Source organism: Coregonus lavaretus, assembly GCF_964263955.1.
Source record: "Coregonus lavaretus genome assembly, chromosome: 9".
Lineage (NCBI taxonomy): Eukaryota > Metazoa > Chordata > Actinopteri > Salmoniformes > Salmonidae > Coregonus > Coregonus lavaretus.
In genome coordinates, this window is record NC_139996.1 from 58531823 (window position 1) to 58553244 (window position 21422).

Sequence of the window (21422 nt, forward strand, 5' to 3'; positions counted from 1 at the left end):
GAGACCAAACATTTATGGTTACTGTGGTAATGGGGCCACTTGAGTCTTCACTTGTGCCTGTGAGAATCTGATTAGTAGAGGCCTATGATGTTTATTTTCTTCGCTAGCAGTGGAAGCAGACTCCAAAACTTGTGAACAAAATCATGTAAATATCCAAGAAACACGAGGATAAAGTCTCACTTCAGTAGCTAGACCAGCTTTTATGCCTGTGCCCATAGAGCCCCACAGTGGAGGTGTCATAATACCCATAACACTTAGCGGTCAAACAGGGAAATGGTTCCTATCGTTTTTCCACCATTCATTTTACCCATAGGGAATTTTAGAAACACTTAAAATAAGAGCTGTGTTTCGTGTAAGCTTACCCTGGTGAGACGTTTTGATAACCATGTAAATCTCTCTCGGACAATTTGAGTTTTATCAATATATTCGGCTCTATATACTCTCAGATTCGAAAATGATAAATAGCATCAAAGTAGACATCATGCAAGACTACAAATCCCTGCAAGCTCCCTGCATGTCATCTCTATCTGACATATTTGCTAACAGGTATTGTGTCAATTTAAAAGTTGCTCAAGACAGTTTATGGAATTTTCAATTTAAATACATTTAGCCAATTTATTCATTACTAATTTTAGCTAACATTAGATAGTTAATCCAGAGATTCTTACCTTTGCCTCAATTCGTCAGTCTCATCCAGATCATCATGGTGTTTGTAGTTCTTTACCACATTAGCAGCTAATTAGCATTTCATTTTGGGGGGGTAAATACAGGCAAATATATTGACGTAATTTCCTGTCACAAACTCTGATACCGCCTGTGCCTCGACCTGTTACTTCGGCCTGTTTCCGAAGTTTTACTTTGTTTTATTTAAATGTTATAAGTGTTTGTGTCAACACCTGCTAGCTAGGTTGCAATGGAGCCCGCTTCACCTGGAAAAGCTAACAAACGTTTCCAGCGCTGTAGAAGCTGTGTTTATTACGCTCTTGTCCGGGACAATATTGACAATCCGGAGTTCCAATGGGGCAATTGTTTTGCTAGCGAAGGATTACAGGAATGAGGTGGCTATGCATAGCAAGCAAATCTAAGTTCTGCACGAATTTATGGGGAAAACGTAAATTATAACTTTCTCGTTCTCAATTCCTATGGCTGGGCGCCGCACGGGCCTGATGGATGTTTCCCCGCCTTGTCATCTGTCCCTATCTGAATGGCCTGTGCTACATGGAACTTGCCCGCCAAGGAAGTCGTCTCCATCTGCTTCTCCTCCATCTTGTAATGAAGTAGACAGAGAACAGCAAGAAGATTGTTCCAATCAGCGCTTGTCCCATGTCACAAGTCGTGGAAACCAAAGGCAGCAGCATGCTGCTAAGCGGACGGGAGTGACTGCGACAGGTTCGGAGCAGATTGACATAAGGAATAGCTTCGCTGCATTGCTGCCTGATCTACCTGCACCTTCATCGCTGGGATTGCCTGTGTCTGCGATGGCAGTGCTGACTCCAAGTACGCTGACTCCAGCAGCGGCTTCGTCGTCAAGTTCGGCTCCTTTCCCTCTCTCTGGATCTGACGGGGCACTGCCTGCTTTGGGAGGTCTGGACTTGACACCGGGAGCAGCGGACATACGCTATCCTGCTTCTCGTGGAACCGTGCAAGGTTCAATGAATTGTTTGAAGGGTAGGAATGGGCAGATTTCTCTATTCCCTTCTCCGGACATTGTATTGGGCAGTTCAATGGTGAGAAATATCTCAGTCCCTGGAGCAAAAACCTTGTGCTTTCCAGGAGCACGATTACAGGACATCCATAAACTGCTCCCAAACATTTTAAACCAGCATCAGGAAATGGAGTCTAGTTCATGTGGGAATCAATTACATTATGATGGGCATCTCAGAACAGCTGAAGATGGATTTTAAAGAACTGATTTGGTCACTGCTTGACACCAACAAATGCCCCATAATATCTGGCCCACTGCCCTCCCTAAATCGTGGTATTGAACATTTCAGCAGACTTTTTTAGCCCTCCATAACTGGCTACGAGACTATTGCAGCTCTGTGGGTGTAACATTTATTGACAATTTTGATACCTTCTGGAAACCAAGCTCGTATTATGAGGATAATAATAAATAATATGCCATTTAGCAGACGCTTTTATCCAAAGCGACTTACAGTCATGCGTGCATACATTATTTTTTTTTTGTGTATGGGTGGTCTCGGGGATCGAACCCACTACCTTGGCGTTACAAGTGCCGTGCTCTACCAAATGAGCTACAGAGGACCACGCAAATCACTTGGGTTCCTGGATCCTTTCACAGCATTATAGTCTCCTGAGTGGCGCAGTGGTCTAAGGCACTGCATCGCAGTGCTAACTGTGCCACTAGATCCTGGTTCGAATCCAGGCTCTGTCGCAGCCGGCCGTGACCGGGAGACTCATGGGCGGCGCACAATTGGCCCAGCGTCGTCCAGGGTAGGGGAGGGAATGGCCGGCAGGGATGTAGCTCAGTTGATAGAGCATGGCGTTTGCAACGCCAGGGTTGTGGGTTCGATTCCCACGGGGGGCCAGTATATATATTTTTTTAATTCACTAACTGTAAGTCACTCTGGATAAGAGCGTCTGCTAAATGACTAAAATGTAAATTATAAGGCTGCGTTGAGACAATGACTTAACAATGACCCCAGCTCAGTTAATCCCTACCATTGTGTCACTAAATTGTCATAATGCTTCAGCAAATGTATTATCCCAGGGGCATTGGAAGACACAATGTAAGTAACCTAATTTATGGCCCTCTAACTGCCCTGAATGCCTCTGCTGATCCCACAGCTATTGTATGCAGTAATCATGTGCCTATGAACCAGAGTAATACTGTTAGCACTGAGGCAGTGTGCCCTAGCAGGAAGTCCACTGTGTGCAGCTCACCCTGCACTAACATAAATGGCATGAGCATGTCTACAATCAAGCATCCCAATGAAGAAATGGCAATATCGTCTGCTATTATCCTCAGTAATTTTCCATCCAAGTTGTCAGACCCCGGTGGCTTGTCATTGTTGATAGACAATAATACTTTTCATGAGCTGTTCTAACCAGTGAAGAGTTACCAGCAGGTGTCTTGATAATAGAAAAATGCAGCGAGTCAGTGGTTCCTGCGCCACATGCAATTGCTTTGGAGTATATTTCTATATGTTCATCCATAAATAATCTAGACCTACATGTAAGGGATAAACGCCCAAGTTTTGTACCTTACCGTGGAAATAATGGACTTTTTCAACCTCCTTGTCGTTAGTTCTATTGGTTAGGTTGCCAGAGACGCAGTTGGTTATTCTTTTTGTTCCATCTCTATGGACACGACCCAGTCGTTTGTTCTTTTTGTTCCATCTCTATGGACACGACCCAGTCGTTCGTTCTTTTTGTTCCATCTCTATGGACACGACCCAGTCGTTTGTTCTTTTTGTTCCATCTCTATGGACACAACCCAGTCGTTTGTTCTTTTTGTTCCATCTCTATGGACACGACCCAGTCGTTCGTTCTTTTTGTTCCATCTCTATGGACACGACCCAGTCGTTCGTTCTTTTTGTTCCATCTCTATGGACACAACCCAGTCGTTTGTTCTATTTGTTCCATCTCTATGGACACGACCCAGTCGTTCGTTCTTTTTGTTCTGTTGCCTGGCAACTTTCTTATCCCCTGTTTGCTAACAATCAGGTCAAGCAGTGCAGCCAGAATAACAGCAAAGTAGCTGCATTTGTGTTTGTTTAAGCTGTTTTCTAATGACATTTATTTGGATACATCCATAACAATGAGCAGACGTGATTTTGCCTGGCACAGAAAAGTTGCTCTCATCAGGACACTGTTCATTACAGTAGAGGAGATCACTTTGCAAATGAAACACTGCGCTACAAGCTAGCTAAATAGTTGGTAGCAAATATGCCAATATAAATACCAAATTCAACAATACCAGTGGCTGGAAACAGCTGGTCAAACTAGAAACACGTGGGAGGATTTGACAGCATAGCGCTACTTGTGTCATGACTGCAACGTTGAAGGACCTGAGAAATTCATGTTCATCACTCATCACACTGTCATAAAATATATATATATAAAAGTCTTAAAACAAGTTTTAACAGGATTCCTAGGACCTTTTCTGAGACTCTGTGGATACGGACCCAGAGCTGTTTTGGTATGCTCGTCCATTCCCCTAACCACCTACTGTCTCTGTATTAACCATGATCTCATCTGCATGAGAGACTAAAACTGTTCTGGCTTCATTTAGCACGGCCAAGCCAGCTTATCCAACTGTACCGGAGCCTTGTGCTGTCCTCCTGTCTGTTGATTAGCTCCTGTGCTCTCTCAGCCAATCACAATGTTTCACCACATTCCCATTTGTTCTCTTGCAGTTTTAAGAAATGATGATAATGGTGAGGATGCCGACAATGTCCCAGAAAAGACGGTGAGTTCAGACGTCAGGAAAACGCTCAAGAAAGTTATGAGCCACAATTCTTGGTGTGAAATGTAACAATGTTTGCCTCTTGGTCTTAACAGCCAGAGAAAATCAAAAGGGAAACTCTGTCTATCTTGACCAAGCTTGTACTGTCCAAAAAAGATGCTGACAAAAAGACTGGTAAGCAAAGGTTTTTTAGTGCTTTAGTATTTATTAATGTCAATTTGATGTATTATATACTGTAAAAATAAGCCCTTCCATTTGTGCAACATTTTCCCAAATTCTCTTCCACAGACATAATGGAGGAGCTTGGGTTGGGTGATGTTGATGATCTTGAAGGTAACTTCACATCTAAATTAGTGAATTTACCACGTTCAATACATTGAGTACTAACTCTATCAACCATATAATTCATGTTCACAATTTCTTTCTTTCATTTAACACTTTTAAGAAGCTAAAAAAAATCAAGCAGGTCAGTGCATACATCCAGTAGGAATAGATTACATGTTTTGTGATTCTGTATAGCTTTTCTATTTGTAGTGCTACTTCGCGGTCTGAAGTTATTGACACCCTTGATGAAGATGAGCAATAATGACTGTATAAAATAAATAATTCAAATACTGAGCTATATGGTATGCAAAAAAAAGGGGAGAAATTATATTAATGTGGATGCTACCATGATTACGGATAATCCTGAATGAATTGTGAATAATGATGAGTGAAAAAGTTAGAGGGTCAAAGATCATACCCCCAAGACATGCTAACCTCCCCTGTCATTGGTAATGGTGAGAGGTTAGCATGTCTTGAGGGTATGATCTTTGATCCTCTGTAACTTTCTCACTCATCATTATTCACGATTCATTCAGGATTATCCGCAATCAAGATAGCATCCACATTAATGTAGTGTTTAGAAACTATTATTTTCTTATTTACAATTAAAGTCACTCCAAAATGACAATGCATTATTTACCATTCATTTCTATTGGGCACAAAATAATCTGAAACACAACCAAAACGAACTGCAAATGCATCCAACAAGTTTTAAGAGTCACAAGCTTGATGTAGTCATTGCGTGCTAGGAATATGGGTCCAAACACTAAACTTTTGACTACTTTATTTATAAGAATCTTTAGGGTTGTCAATAATTTTGACCCTTACCTTTTTGAGAGAAAAAAAGTATTGTTAAGCAAAATATCTTTCTCTGAGCAATTGTATTAGAATAAAATAATATTATTTCCCCATTTTTTTTGGCATAGAATATAGCTCAGTATTTAAATTATTTATTTTATACAGTCATTATTGCTTATCTTTATCAAGTGTGTCAATAATTTCAGACCCCACTGTAGATTGGGGGTAAGGCCCTGCGTTAGACTAGAAACAGGAGATAGACTCTTGCTATGAGCTGTTCCGGCTCGAACAAGCCAAGGCTCTTGGAAGGCTACTTACTTTGCTCAAATTGATCCCCTCAAACATGCTTATTGTCTGACTGTTGTCTCCTGTGTTACTGGTGCAGATGCCTCTGATTGGGACACGGCCAGCACCGCTAGCAGGAGAACCCTCCCCGGCCACAGAGGGCCCTCCCCCAGTGGCGAGGAGCTGAGGGAGGAGGCCTCTTCCCGATCCCCCATCCTTCTGCCGGCTGTCCAGGAGCAGGAGCCAGACATCCCAGATACAGATACAGCAGCAATAGCTGAGAGGGGCGGTCCCAAGGAGCAGATACACTCTCTTTCGGACAGACCCCTCCCACTGGCCAGCCCGCGCTCCCTTACCCCTCAAACCCAACTCCAGCCCCAGCCCCGTGCTAGGAAGATGCTGCTCCAGAGAACAGAGAGTGAGGAAGGTAAGGGAGTAAGGAGATTATAGATACTGCCTGTACTTTTGAGTGTATTTCTGGCTAACTTTAGATAGGCTTTTTGCCCATTGGCGCCAAGGATGTAAGCAGTGCGTAAATTCACTTTTTCTTCCTTGTTCTTAGACTTTGATTGGGATTCCGACCATGTGACTACCTCGACCCCCAGCCCAGTCAGGACTGGGAAGCAATTACCAAACATAACAGAGACCGTCGCAGTGTTGAAACCTGGTGCGTGACCTAAAGTTGACCTAATTAATTAGCATTGATGATGACTGTGACTATTTGTGGACGTACGTCGGCTGCTGCTCTTGTTAAAACAGATTCTCTCTTCCTGCAGATAACCCTGTGCGTGAGCCCTCGCCAGTGAAGCAAGAGAGTGAGAGCAGTCCAGAGCCCGAGGAGCAGGCACAAGAGGTGGGGGCCTTAGTCAGGGAATACCCTCTCCAGTTTACCTCATCTCATATCCCCCCAAATTGCGCCATATTCCTTGCTTTAAAATATATCAAACGTTTTTACTTTACCACCTCTACCCTACCTTATCACATTGGCTACTTCATAATAGTGTAGTGTACAGTATATTCCCTATCTTACAATATAGCCTATCATATCCCCAGCATATTTACAAATAATCTCCATCACCTCTACTGCATCTAGTCTCTCATCACCCACTACACCACTGCCTTATGAACACCCTATGTAGTCCCTATCTAACCCAGTAGGCAAAACTATACAGAACAAAAATATAAACGCAACATGTAAAGTGTTGGTCCAATTTTTCATGAGCTGAAATAAAATATCCCAGAAATGTTCCATATGCACAAAAAGCTTATTTCACTCAAATGTGCACACATTTCTCCTTTGCCAAGATAATCCATCCACTTGACAGGTGTGGCATATCAAGAAGCTGATTAAACAGCATGATCATTACACAGGTGCAACTTGTGCTGGGGACAATAAAAGGCACTCTAAAATGTGCAGTTTTGTAACACAACACAATGCCACAGATGTCTCAAGTTTTGAGGGAGCATGCAATTGCTGACTGCAGGAATGTCCACCAGAGCTGTTGCGTGAGAATTAAATGTTGTTTTAGAGAATTTGGCAGTACGTCCAACCGGCCTCACAACCGCAGACCACGTGTAACCATGCCATTCCTCCACATCTGGCTTCTTCACCTGCGGGATCATCTGAGACCAGCCACCCGGACAGCTGATGAAACTGGGTTTGCGCAACCGAAGAATTTCATCACAAACTGTCAGAAACCGTCTCAGGAAAGCTCATCTGATCTGCGTGCTCGTTGTCCTCACCAGGGTCTTGATCTGACTGCAGTTCAGCGTCATAACCGACTTCAGTGGGCAAATGCTAAACTTCGATGGCCACTGGCAAGCTGGAGAAGTGTGATGAAGATGAATCTCGGTTTCAACTGTACCGGGCAGATGGCAGACAGTGTGTATGTGGGCGAGTGGGTTGCTGATGTCAACGTTGTGAACAGAGTGCCCCATGGTGGCAGTGAGGTTATGGTATGGGCAGGCATAAGCTACGGACAACGAACACAATTGCATTTTATCGATGGCAATTTCAATGCACAGAGATACCGTGACGAGATCCTGAGGACCATTGTCGAGCCATTCATCTGCCGCCATCACCTCATGTTTCAGCATGATAATGCACGGCCCAATGGCGCAAGGATCTGTACACAATTCCTGGAAGCTGAAAATGTCCCAGTTCTTCCATGGTCTGCATACTCACTGGACATGTCACCCATTGAGCAATGTTTGGGATGCTCTGGACCGACGTGTACAACAGCGTATTCCAGTTCCCGCCAATGTCCAGCAACTTCGCACAGCCATTGAAGAGGAGTGGGACAACATTCCGCATGCCACAATCAACAGTTTGAGCAACTCTATGCGAAGGAGATGTGTCATGCTGCATGAGGCAAATGGTGGTCACACCAGATACTGACTGGTTTTCTGATCCATGCCCCTACTTTTTTTTTAAAGTTATCTGTGACCAATAGATGCATATCTGTGTTCCCAGTCATGTGAAAGCCATAGATTAATTTATTTTAGTTGACTGATTTCCTTATATGAACTGTAACTCAGTAAAATCGTTGAAATTGTTACATGTTGCTTTTATATTTTGGTTCAGTATAGTTGCACTGACGTCATTGTCAGGTTGTGTGTAGGTTGTATAAGGATGTTTTGTTAATGTCTTGTTAGCAACCAAATAAATACCTCTTTATCTGGTTGTAATCTGGTTATCTGACCAAATAGGTAAATAACCAAAATAAGATTATTTCCCCCCATCTGGTTTGATCAGAGATGGCTATGTGACTATATGCGTAAGCCCTCACCGGTGCAGCAAGAGAGTGAGAGCAGTCCAGAGCCCGAGGAGCAGCCACAAGAGGTGGGGGCTTTTGTCAGGGAATACCCTCTCCATCTTACCTCATCTCATACCCCCCCAAATCGCTACAATCCCCAACTTTAAATAGATTTTATTTTACCACCTCAACCCTGGAGAGTAGTAGAATGGGCTCAACCAACTTGCGACGAGGTGCAACACAAAAATAATATGAGCATTTAGGAAGGAATAGCTGAAACTCACACTCATAATTAAAATCTTGATCTAGATATTAAAATCCATAACCGTTGGGCCTTCATAAGAACGATCACCTCTACCCTACCTCGTCACATTTTGTACATCATAATACTGTAGTGTACAGTATATCCCCTACCTTACAATATAGCCTATCATACACCTAGCACAGCTACATTTCATCCACATCACCCATCTCGTCTGCCATCATCCCCTTCACAACAGACTGGCTTATGAACCAACTATGTAGTCCCTCTCTCAACCAGTGGGCAAAACTAGTTGCAATGATGTCATTATGAGGTCATTGGTTGCATAAGGACATTTTACCAACCCAAAAAATATGTATTTATCTCATTGTAAACTGATTATCTGAACAGATAATAACCAAAATATGTATTTTCTATCTGGTTGTAACAATGGCTATATGTCTTCTCAACCAGAACCAGTTTACAATCAGAATAATTACATCATTAATACTTAATGTGCCAAATTTTGACTGCTGACTATTTTATGAAATGTATATAATATTAGTCTGGTTATTGTGGCAAAGTGGTACAAGTTTGAATGTTACCTGCATGCCCCTACACACAATTTGTTTTGAACGTTGGTGTTTTCAGTGTTTTTATGAACATTCATGTTTTGTAGACTCTAATTGTAGATCCCATTGTAGGCGTCCGTGTTAACACCATTTCCTTTGTCTACTCATGCCATCAAAGGAGAAAGACGTTGCATTAGAGGCATCAGAGTTAGACGTAAGTAACCCATACCACCTTGACCCTGTCGTGTCCCAAACTGGGGAGGAGCAGGAGGAGTACAAAGAGAAAGAAGGGAGGTATGTAGTTAGAGAAAGAGAGGGAGCTGGTAAAGAGGAGGAGGAAGAGCCAGGCTGGGAGAAACGTTATGAAAAAATATGGGTAGAGGTGGAGAAGAGGGAGGTCAAGTCCTCCTACAAGAACGTGGCAGCCGAACTGAAGGAGAAATTTGGAGAACTTTCTGCTGAATCCGCGTCTGACGAAACTACAGAAGAAGAAGAAGAAAAACAGGAGGAGAATGTAGAGATGGTTGAATCTCCCGCCAGAACCGCTGAGGAAGAGTCCAGCAATGAAGAGAAGGTGGGGGAGCCTATAGTCTGTCTGTTGGGCAGGGCGAGGAGGAGTAGTAGCAATATAGTCCTGCTGACCATTCCTGAGCAGAGGGAGTCCGGGCTGGAGGACTCTATGACCGAGTCGCCTGACAACTCCCACTGCGAAGACAGGACTCCGCCTTGTGACACCCCCGGGTGTTCCCACCTCTGCCCCAGTGCCGAGGACAGTGAGATGAGGGACCTAGAGGTCCTCGGTGGCATTGAGCCAGAGAACAGGTCTGCTTCGCCTGAACTGGCTGGGGGAATCGATGGAGAGCGAGAAGTAGACTACAATATCGATGATGTCACCAAGACCTTCACAGATTGCAATGCAGCCTCAGTGGAACTCAAATCAGACAATGTTTATATGGACTCGTCCTTGAACGAAGGAGAGACAAACCCTAGCCCAGACAAATGTACTACTACCAAACCAAAGCCTGCCGCAGAGAGACGTGGGCCAGGGCAAGTCCAAGAGGATGATGAGAAGAGCCCCTCCATGTCCGAAGAAGAACCCAAAGTGCGTCCCTCCCAGTCTCAGCCCCCCTCATTGAGCAGTGTGTGTCCCCCAGCTCCTTTACTTCCCTCAGACGAAGAGCTGGAAGAAGACCTGCAGAGGTTCAAGCACGAGGTAGGGATGCTGAAGGTTGTGTTCCTGGATTTGGAGAAAGAGAAGGCCCTGCTCTGGAAAGAGGTAGGGGATTATGACCTCCATCGCTCCCGTTATAGTCCCCCCCACCTCTTTCTTGTTCTTTCTTTCTTTCTCTCTTTCTCTTTCTTTCTCCGCTTTTCCCATTCCATCACCTCAGCTGAGTCTGTGTGAAAAAAGGCCCAAACAATGCCAGGAAATACCTCTTCTAGACAATCATTTTTTCTTCTACTTCCTCCCATTTCTCTTTTCTTTTATTGGAAATGGTCGACATACTCTAGTAGTGAAACCAAGAGTCTGCATGTCATTTTCCTTTAGTATTTATCTTTTTTTTTTTTCATGAGCTAAGTGAGCATTATTTTTCTCTCTCTGTCCACGCCAGTTCTTCACTTCATCAACCACTCCCTCACCCAATGAGGTGCTGACTGTGGACAGTTCCCAGAGTGACATTTAACGCCTCATTGGCCTCGTTTGACTCTCCTCTCTCCTTTCCTGCGTTTTTTCTTTCTGTCTTTCCTGCGTTTTTTCTTTCCTGCGTTTTTTCTTTCCTGCTTTCTTTCTTTCTTTCTTTCTTTCTTTCTTTCTTTCTTTCTTTCTTTCTTTCTTTCTTTCTTTCTTTCTTTCTTTCTTTCTTTCTTTCTTTCTTTCTTTCTTTCTTTCTTTCTTTCTTTCTTTCTTTCTTTCTTTCTTTCTTTCTTTCTTTCTTTCTTTCTTTCTTTCTTTCTTTCTTTCTTTCTTTCTTTCTTTCTTTCTTTCTTTCTTTCTTTCTTTCTTTCTTTCTTTCTTTCTTTCTTTCTTTCTTTCTTTCTTTCTTTCTTTCTTTCTTTCTTTCTTTCTTTCTTTCTTTCTTTCTTTCTTTCTTTCTTTCTTTCTTTCTTTCTTTCTTTCTTTCTTTCTTTCTTTCTTTCTTTCTTTCTTTCTTTCTTTCTTTCTTTCTTTCTTTCTTTCTTTCTTTCTTTCTTTCTTTCTTTCTTTCTTTCTTTCTTTCTTTCTTTCTTTCTTTCTTTCTTTCTTTCTTTCTTTCTTTCTTTCTTTCTTTCTTTCTTTCTTTCTTTCTTTCTTTCTTTCTTTCTTTCTTTCTTTCTTTCTTTCTTTCTTTCTTTCTTTCTTTCTTTCTTTCTTTCTTTCTTTCTTTCTTTCTTTCTTTCTTTCTTTCTTTCTTTCTTTCTTTCTTTCTTTCTTTCTTTCTTTCTTTCTTTCTTTCTTTCTTTCTTTCTTTCTTTCTTTCTTTCTTTCTTTTCTCTCTCTCTCTCTCTCTCTCAGCTGTAGTATTGTGTGCTTCCTGGATTTCACCAACGCCTCATCATCCACCCTCAAAGGAGCATCATCCATCCATCTTCTCTTGTAGTGATTTTTTTTGTTTATTGTTGTGTCTTTTTCTCCATCGGTGTGCTTTGCATGCGGCCACATGTTGAGAAAACAGTTGTTTGCTACTCTCGGGTCTTTTCTCTTTTGCTCATTCTCCCTAGCTGGTGTGGTGTGAAGTGGTGAACGTTTACCTATAGAAACACCCTTATTTTCTATGAAAATAAGCCAGGTTGGACTGATGTGTGGGTGTAGCAGTTGTGTTTCATTTGCACAGTGTTTTGTGCATGCTTCTGTGAGGACATTAAAGCGATAGTTCAGCCAAATTTGCAAATATTAGCTAATGTTAGCATTTTCATTTTTTTAGCAAACCCAATGTAAGTCACTGTCCCCTAGTTGGCATGCTCCAATCATCTCAAAGCATCTTCAAACCAAGTTGTTGAGTTAATCAATGTTTTTTTGTTGTTGTTTTTTTTGATGATTTGGGCATGCTAACTGGGGGACATTGACTTACATTGGTCAAATGCTAATATTAGCATTTGGTGGCAGTGGCTAGTTTAAGAAAACCAAAGCATAGATTGCCGTCTGTCCTTATCCATTTGGTTTTGTTCGAAAATGCTAATGATTTCTAGGTAAGGAAGCACATATCTGGGTGAGCTATCCCTTTAATGTGCTACCCTGTTACACTAAAACAGTTGCCATCTAAAATCATTAACGTTGATGAAAGTGTTAAACGGACAACTAGACGGACGACTAGAAAAAAACCTCAAACCAAGTTTATTCAACCACTGGGTCAAACAGCTGCATAAGACAAAGACATGTTTACACAAGCACATATATTTATACCCTCCTTCTAGGCTGAGTGTCCTTGCACATCTAGACAGCCAATACTCACGGCTGTCCTACCTTATCTGTGACTGAAACCAGACTGTTGCCCTTCTCCTCTCCATAGGATACATGAGATTTAACAATAACATGTTCTGACAGAATGTAAACTTTCTGCCCTCCCCTTTCTCACTCAGTAGATTCCATCCACTCAGTTCTAATAGTGTAAGATATTTCAAGTTAGAAGTTCGAATCGAACAAAAGGAATTTGAAAACACTCTTAACTAAAACAATTTGGCCAGCCTTTTGAATGTGTTTTTCCAGGCACTTTGGATAATGTCTGCTCTGTGAAAGGTTAACGTAGCTGTATAGTATTGCATAGGAATGGAGCTGCCTGTAAAGCTGCTGCATCCCTGTAGTTAAGCCTAACCATGGTTGCATCCTAATGGAACCATATTCCCTACAGTGCACTACTTTTGGTCAAAAGTAGTGCACTATCTAGGGTATAGGGTGCTATTTGGAACATATTACATGAAGGTGTTAGGTCTCTCAGGGGAGGGGTGACAGACTAAATTATATATGGTATGGTAGTATACCTGCTCCAAAACACATTTTAAAGGCCGGCTTAAACTAACCATTCTCAAGCAGTATGTGTAAGGCTAATTCTGCAGCTTTGATCATTAAACATTTACCCAGTCTTTTCAGTTGGGCGAAGACCAGACAAAGACCAACATGGAGGTGCTGCAAAAATCAAGTGCTTCATGGGATGCAGGAGGATTAAAGAGAAGACGGTGTGAACGTGAACTAGACAAAGAAGAAGAGGAGAAACCTGAGACCAGTTTAGGACACCCTAAAGAGTCACACAGTGGAAATGGTGCAACAGAAAGCGAACATCAGCTCAGAGCAACAGACAGTATTGCCCAAAGACACTGGTCCAAAAGTCCAAAGAGGTATGTGTCTTTGTTTTGATTTAGTTTCCCCCCCCAATTAATTCCTGTTGCTTTGTCATTGTGCATAGCTTTAGGAGCCAGGCAATAAGGTTCTTAAAGGACAGAGGACAATCAGAACTTCACTGACAGAATCAAGAGGCCTATTAGACTTGGAGCAGTTATTTGCAAAAGTGGTATCAAATGAGCTAAGACATCAGTTGTACTTGTCACCTAAAGACCAGCAGTCCAAAGGCAACCAAAGACATTCCGTTCCAATTCTCTCCCTACCGCTCACCCTTGGCCCTACCCATTTCGATAAATGCAGCTCTGTAAGGTGAAAGCAATATAGTGGAAGCCCTGCCACTTCCTTGCTTATACCTATCCAATGGCCGAGTTGAGACCGGCTGGCAGACCGACTGTCTCCCATTATCATACCCTGGTCCACTCTAATACAGTCCCATGTCACAACTGTACTTTGGTTTAGTTTTGATTCCTTCCCCTGTCCTTTACCCTGCTGCCACTACTTAAATGACACCTCCCACTCCAGGGCAATCAACCATATTCCCAGCTATTGGCTACTGTCATGGGGCATGACGTTCACCGCTAGGTCTATGCTCTCCCTATAGCGCTGACAGGGCCCTGGAGGACCAACTACGTCATCAGCAGCAGAAGAAGAAGAAGGAGGGGAGAGCTGTATCTAACGAGGCCACCTTACAGTTACCCTTTCTGGGGGGAGCCAGGCATGGCCAAGCTCCCCAGGCAGCTAACCATGTTAACGCAGGAGACCCCCTCTCAGTGTTTGACGATAGTACTTTAAGTGAAGTGTCGGACGATGATGGAAGGTATATATGCAGTATGACATTTTACTTTACTGATGATGTCACTAACTCTGACAGTTCAATGATTGGTGGTGGGATATGATCTGGACTTTTCTTTTGACTTCATCTGTTATATTTCTCTATTTTCTGCTTTCAAATATGTTGCATGTCGAACTCTTGAACTACTAATTTTGAAAGGTATACTGCATTATACCATCGCGCTTCTACGAAATAAGTTGTGCTACTTGTCGGCACCCTTGCACACAGCTTGAGGAGCGAGCATTCGTGACGTTTTCCTAAATAATCTTTCCCGCTCTTCTTCTGTTTGTGTTTGTTTGTCGTTGTCAGGTCTCTATCTGCATGGCATCGGAAGGACAAGGTAAATTCCTGGCTTTTGGTCTTTTTTCCCCTACACTATTACCATGGCTTTGTGCACCCAAATGTTCATTCATTGAGATCCTTAAGAAAATGGCATGATTTAAAAAAAAGGGACATTACACTCCAAAATCAAAGACTGTAAATTAATGTCTAGGCTATCTGTGTAGTAGATCTATATACCACAGTACAAAATTAATGGAAATGATAAACACTAGATAATGTCCAGATTTGCAGCACTTATCTTTTCCATTAAAGGGATAGCTCACTAGAGCTGGGACGATTTAACGAAAAATTACCGACATTGCCTTCCTCTTACTAAAGTATTTAGCTTACGTCGGTAATATTAATTGATTTTGCTACAGAACGTTCCTGTAGATTGTTCTAATATCATTATTTGCTCAACAGTAATAGCCTAAGCATTATGTTGATTCCTGCTATAAAAGTATTAGCCTGTCCCTTTTTCCCTTTTGGATGCTGTGTGATCAAGCCACTCTCACTCCCTCTACCCACTGTAGAGTTCGCACGGAGGGAGAGCTGCATTCTGATAAGCACAAGCATATGACCGTTGCTCAAAATGCAATTGCAGGAAAAATACAGTTTCCAAAGCAACTACTGTTGGTCTAGTAACAGAGATGAGAGTCACAGCTTTCTGTGAGTATATCATTTATTTCTCACCTCTTAATATTGAGGTAATGGCACCACTTTACTAAAACTGGACTGATCTGATAAATGGTTGATTTAGGTGCAATCTTACTAGCAGCAATATCCTTGCCTGTGCAAAGCAATGATGACGGCATGTGTTTCCTTGCAGGTAACCATGGTTAACAGAGGAATAACAATGATTTCAAGCACCACCCTCCTTTTAAAGCTTCCAGTCTGTTATTCTAACTCAATCAGCATGACAGAGTGATCTCCAGCCTTGTCCTCGTCAACACTCTCACCTGTGTTAACGAGAGAATCACTGACATGATGTCAGCTGGTCCTTTTGTGGCAGGGCTGAAATGCAGTGGAAATGTTTTTTGGGGATTTAAGTTCATTTTCATGGCAAAGAGGGACTTTGCAATTAATTGCATTTCATCTGATCACTCTTCATAACATTCTGGAGTATATGCAAATTGCCATCATAAAAACTGAGGCAGCAGACTTTGTGAAAATTACTATTTGTGTCAAAACTTTTGACCACGACTGTAGGCTATCATCTCCGTTTTCTTACTTGGCACTGGAAAAAAATGGTCTAGAGCCCTGCCGCTAATGTAAAGTAGGTGTCCATTTATCGTTATCGAGCAACCTAATTAAATGTATCGCAATATAACTTTTTGTCCATATCGTTCAGCTTCATAGTTCACCCAAATTGCAAAATCACATATTGGTTTCCTTACCCCTTAAGCAATCTGTGGACAAGGTATGGCACCAATCCATGCTTTAGTTTTGTTTCCCTGGCACTGTTTCCAAATGATAACATTTTAGGATTTGTGGCAAAAATCCAATGCAAGTCAATGGTACCTATGGGCGAGAGTGGGGTAAGTCGTGCAAAAGGGTTAGTTTAACCACCCCTTGTTTCTAGGAAACCATACACAAAATTAATAATGTGACCAAATATTTAGAAGAGGTAATCATTTCATGGAGTCTGAAGGAAGAAACCACATGGAAAAAGTTGTAAGCAAGTTGTGTCCAAAAAACTGATGTTCACAAAGTGTTTTTAATTTATTGTGTATAGGTTTCATGATGCTTGTATCTAAACCATAGTAGGTATTTTTAAGACTGTTTTATACATCAGTTGGGGTCTCTATAAGCTACAATATGGTCTTAGCATTGCATTTTTGTAGGTGTTTGGGCTAATATAGTCAAAATGTTTGCTCTGGGGTAAATTGTGCCTTTTGGCCAGGGGCAACTTGAGCCAATGTCTAATCATACAAATTATGACAACATTTTGTCAGTTTTATGCATAATTTAGTATTTTGAAGACAACTCGCATTTGTGTGGAAAGTCAAGTTCAAATGATGGAAAATGCCTTCCTCAGTTGGGTTCGCCCCCCTCAATGCCACAATTAAAAGTGTTTTCTTCCCAGGCCTAATGCAAGGCCTTATCGCTGGGGTATGTGGTTACACCAGGGCCTGAGCCTATGTTAAAAGTTTTTTTTTTAAAGTACAATTTACCCCATATCCGGGGTAAGTTCTACCAAGAGACCACTTTTTTTGGACAAGCTATGTTTTCAAAACTGTTATATTTGCTTGAATTCTGATTTTTTTTTTTCAGGGATACACAACATCCTGAAATATGTGAAGATATCTTTGTTAGAAAGAATACTACAGTGCATTCACACCCCTTGACTTTTTCCACATTTCTGTTGTGTTACAGCCTGAATTTAAAATGAATTAAATTTAGATTTTTTTTGTCACCGGCCTACACACAATACCCCATAATGTCAAAAGTGGAATGATGTTTTTTGAAAAAAATTTGAAATGTCTGGAGTCAATAACTATTCAACCCCTTTGTTGTGGCAAGCATAAATAAGTTAAGGAGTAAAAATGTGCTTACAAGTCACATAATAAGTTGCATGGACTCACTCTGTGTGCAATAATAGTGTTTAACATGGTTTTTGAATAACTACCTCATCTCTGTTCCACACACACAATTATATGTAAGGTCCCTCAGTTGAGCAGTGAATTTTAAACACAGATTCAACCACAAAGACCAGAGAGGTTTTCAAATGCCTCGCGAAGAAGGGCACCTATTGGTAAAAAATAGAGAAAAAAAAGACATTGAATATCCCTTTGACCATGATGAATTTATTAATTACACTTTGGATGGTGGATCAATACACCCAGTCACTACAAAGATACAGGCGTTCTTCCTTACTCAGTTGCCGGAGAGGAAGGAAACCGCTCATGGATTTCACCATGAGGCCAATGGTGACTAGTTCGAGTTTAATGGCTGTGAGAGGAGAGAACTGAGGATGGATCAACAACATTGTAGTTACTCCACAATACTAACCTAATTGACAGAGTAAAAAGAAAGAAGCCTGTACAGAATACAAATATTCCAAAACATGCATCCTGTTTGCAACAAGGCACTAAAGTAATACTGCTAAGAATGTGGCAAAGCAATGAACTTTTTGTCCTGAATACAAAGTGTTATGTTTGGGGCAAATCCAATACAACACATAACTGAGTACCACTCTCCATATTTTTAAGCATAGTGGTGGCTGCATCATGTTATGGGTATGCTTGTAATCATTAAGGACTGGGGAGTTTTTCCAGGATAAAGAAACGGAATGGAGCTAAGCACATGCAAAATCCTAGAGGAAAACCTGGTTGTCTGCTTTCCATCAGACATTCTGAGATTTAATTCTACTTTTAGTAGGACAATAACCTAAAACACAAGGCCAAGTCTACACTGGAGTTGCTTCCCAAGAAGAGAGTTAATGTTCCTGAGTGGCCAAGTTAGTTTTGACTTAAATCTGCTTGGAAATGTATGGCAAGACTTAAATTGTTGGTTAGTAATGATCAACAACAAATTTGACAGAGCATGAAGAATTTTGAAAAGAATAATAGGCAAATATTGTACAATCCAGATGTGCAAAGCTCTTAGAGACGTACCCAGAAAGATTCACAGCTGTAATCGCTGCCAAAGGTGATTCTAACATGTATTGACTCATGGGTGTGAATACTTACATAAATGAAATATTTCTGCATTTCATTTCCAATAAATGTGCTAAAATGTTTTACGTGACTTTAAGTGGCTTCGTTGAGTTACACAATCAATTTGAGATACTTGAAATTTTAATGTCAATCTCCTCAGTTCAGAACCGATGGCTTGGGATGTGGACTTTTGAGCTCTGAAAACATCTGACAAACGTTGATTTTGGAGTGCAGTGTCCCTTTAAGAAAATGTCATGAGTTTAGTTAAAATTCACAAATGGCCCTCAAACATACCAACTTTTACACATGGATATAGTGTATGTAGTGTAAATCTTTGATCTGTTTTATGTTGCGTCCCCAACCTCAGACTGCTGGCGAGATGGAGATCGCGGAAGACTTTGATGAGCTCACACAGTCATCGGACACGGCCACATCTGACCTCGAAGACCCCACCTCTGGCTACCGTCACGCCTCTTTTCTCATCAAACAGCTCGACTCTACCACTTTAGGTACACATGGCCCAAAATCTATCACTTTAACCAAGTCTTGTTTGATTGGGGATTAAAGTTTATTTTTGGGGGTAGTACAATAACACATGTATGTCTAAATCCATCTCTGTAGATAATATCAGCTGATATCTTAAAACCACAATGTAGCCTTTGTATCCTAGGCTCTATCTCAAACAGTCTTTCCAGGATTTCTCGCATTCTATCTCCTTGCCTCCTTAGTATTTGAGGAGAAGATCCAAGGTCCCTCCCCTTTGACATTTATCTCCAATGCATTTTGAGGAGGCGAGGAATCCAGGAAAGATGAATTGAGGAAGTCCCCAAGGCTCTAACCCTACTCACCTTCCCCTCCCACCCCACCCCTCTGTCCCCTCAGACTCCGTGAGCATCGTGAAGCTCCAGAACATGTTCCACGAGTATGAGCGCACCATCCAGAGGGAGCGGGCCCGCCATGGGCGCCTGTCCGACAAGGTGAGCCAGCTGGAGGCCGAGCGGTGCGAGCTGAGGGCCTCCCTGGAGGAAAGCCGGGACGGCAAGCAGGCCCTGGATCACCGGCAGCTGGAGCTGAACACGGACCTCAACAACCTTAAGTAAGTTAGCCAAAGAGTAGAGGTATTTTTTGTCGTTCTATGAGACAATGTTTTTTTTCTCTCCCTCTCAATGAACCTTTCATATTTTTCTGCTCTTTCACATCTCTCGCTCTCTCGCTCTCGCTCGCCCTTTCATTTTTATCATCTCTCCTCTCACTCTCTGTCTCTGCTAACACACTAAGTGTAGATGTGACCCTCTGCTCTCTCTGTGTTCTGTAGGTTCCAGCTGAAGCAGGAGCAGGAGAAGCACCGGAACGCCTCCATGCTGTACGACAAGACGCGGGAAATGCTGCGGAGGAAGGAGGAGGAGCTCCGGGCCGAGGCCGAGGAAAAGCACAAGGTGGAGCTGGCCGTGAGGAACCAGGAGCTGGAGATGAGGGCCATCCTTAACAATATGAAACAGGTCAAATGCTCTCTGTCTCTCTCTTTCTCTCAGCCCTCCTCTTCCTACATTTAAATTATGACAATAACATAATTATTTTATACCTAGATTACACTGATATGTTGTACTTTGTGGATGACCCCTGACCTAGCACTCTATCGGTCAGTTTTTAATGTTCTTCCGCCATTGCCACACATATACCACAGGTGTCGTAAAAGAGTGTCGTAAACAATCACTCAGAACCACATCAATACATCTTCCTTTTTTTTGTATACTTTTTTTTTTTTACAAACATACACATTTCATCAACAAGCAATGTCAATTCACAAATACCAATTAATCCCAGTTTCAAAATAGTCAATAGTGAAAATATAAAAACAAACCCCAACAATTCAATGAATCAGCCTCTCAGTCTTTGGTCCATTAAACATCACCACTTGTTCTGGTTTCTTTTTCCTGTGTCTTGAGCGTCCTCAAACGTCTCCTGGGTTCTCAAAAGTCTTTGTCAATTGCGCCGATACACAGCCCCATCTTCTGTCCTGACTGTATATGACCGAGGCACAACCTCCTCCAATACAGGAGCCTTTCTATCCTATGAATCCGGACCCCGAATTCGAACCACATCCTGAGCTGCCAACGGTGACAACACTAGCAGTTTTGTCATAGTAGAGTTTTTGTCTTGCCTTCAACTGCAGGGCCCTGTCCTACACAGCTAATGGGCAGTCATTCAGGCAGAAAATAGGCAACCTGGAACACAACTTGCGTCCCATTAAGATTTCTGCAGGTGACCGGCCACATTCCAAGGGTGCTGCTCTGTAAGACAATAAAGCCAAGTATGGATCAGTCCCACTGTGTGCTGCCTTTTTTAAGTCTCTTCATGATTTGCACACCTTTTTCAGGCTTTCTGTTACTTTTAGGATATAGTAGACTAGAGGTTATATGTCTGAACTCATAATGTTCTGCAAATATCGTAAACTCACTGCAAGCAAACTGAGGTGCATTGTCAGAAACCACCACTAGGGGAATCCCATGCCTAGCAAAGAATGATTTCAAATGCAAAATGACAGTCTTTGCTGTTGTGCTGGACAAGAGTGCAATTTCAGGGTAAATTGACAAGTAGTCGACAGTCAACAAATAGTCCTTACCATTGCAGTGAAACAAGTCGACTCCAACCTTCTCCCAGGCTGTGGTGGGTACCTCTCCCATAACCATGGGTTCCTTGGGCAGTCTATAATGAAATTTGAGACGTGTCACAATTTCCAACCATTTGCTCAATGTCAGAATTTATATTTGGCCAATAAAGGGACTCTCTGGCCCTTCTCTTACATTTCTCAGCTCCCAGATGTCCTTCATGCACTCTCTGTAGCATCTCCTGACCCATTGAAGTAGGTATCACCGTTCTGTTGTTCTTC

General features: G+C 42.1%; 1 protein-coding gene across 1 annotated transcript in view; it reads left to right on the forward strand.

Moving 5' to 3' along the window:
• ankrd26 (ankyrin repeat domain containing 26) overlaps positions 1-21422 on the forward strand; it is a 117891-nt gene that overhangs the window by 37561 nt on the left and 58908 nt on the right. The window contains exons 15-26 of the mRNA XM_084169135.1: positions 4380-4432; positions 4525-4603; positions 4718-4762; positions 5937-6263; positions 6399-6503; positions 6613-6689; positions 13472-13716; positions 14322-14537; positions 14862-14892; positions 18900-19041; positions 19415-19628; positions 19848-20031. Coding sequence (XP_084025261.1) covers positions 4380-4432; positions 4525-4603; positions 4718-4762; positions 5937-6263; positions 6399-6503; positions 6613-6689; positions 13472-13716; positions 14322-14537; positions 14862-14892; positions 18900-19041; positions 19415-19628; positions 19848-20031 — 1718 coding nt within the window. The remainder of the gene's footprint in view (positions 1-4379; positions 4433-4524; positions 4604-4717; positions 4763-5936; positions 6264-6398; positions 6504-6612; positions 6690-13471; positions 13717-14321; positions 14538-14861; positions 14893-18899; positions 19042-19414; positions 19629-19847; positions 20032-21422) is intronic.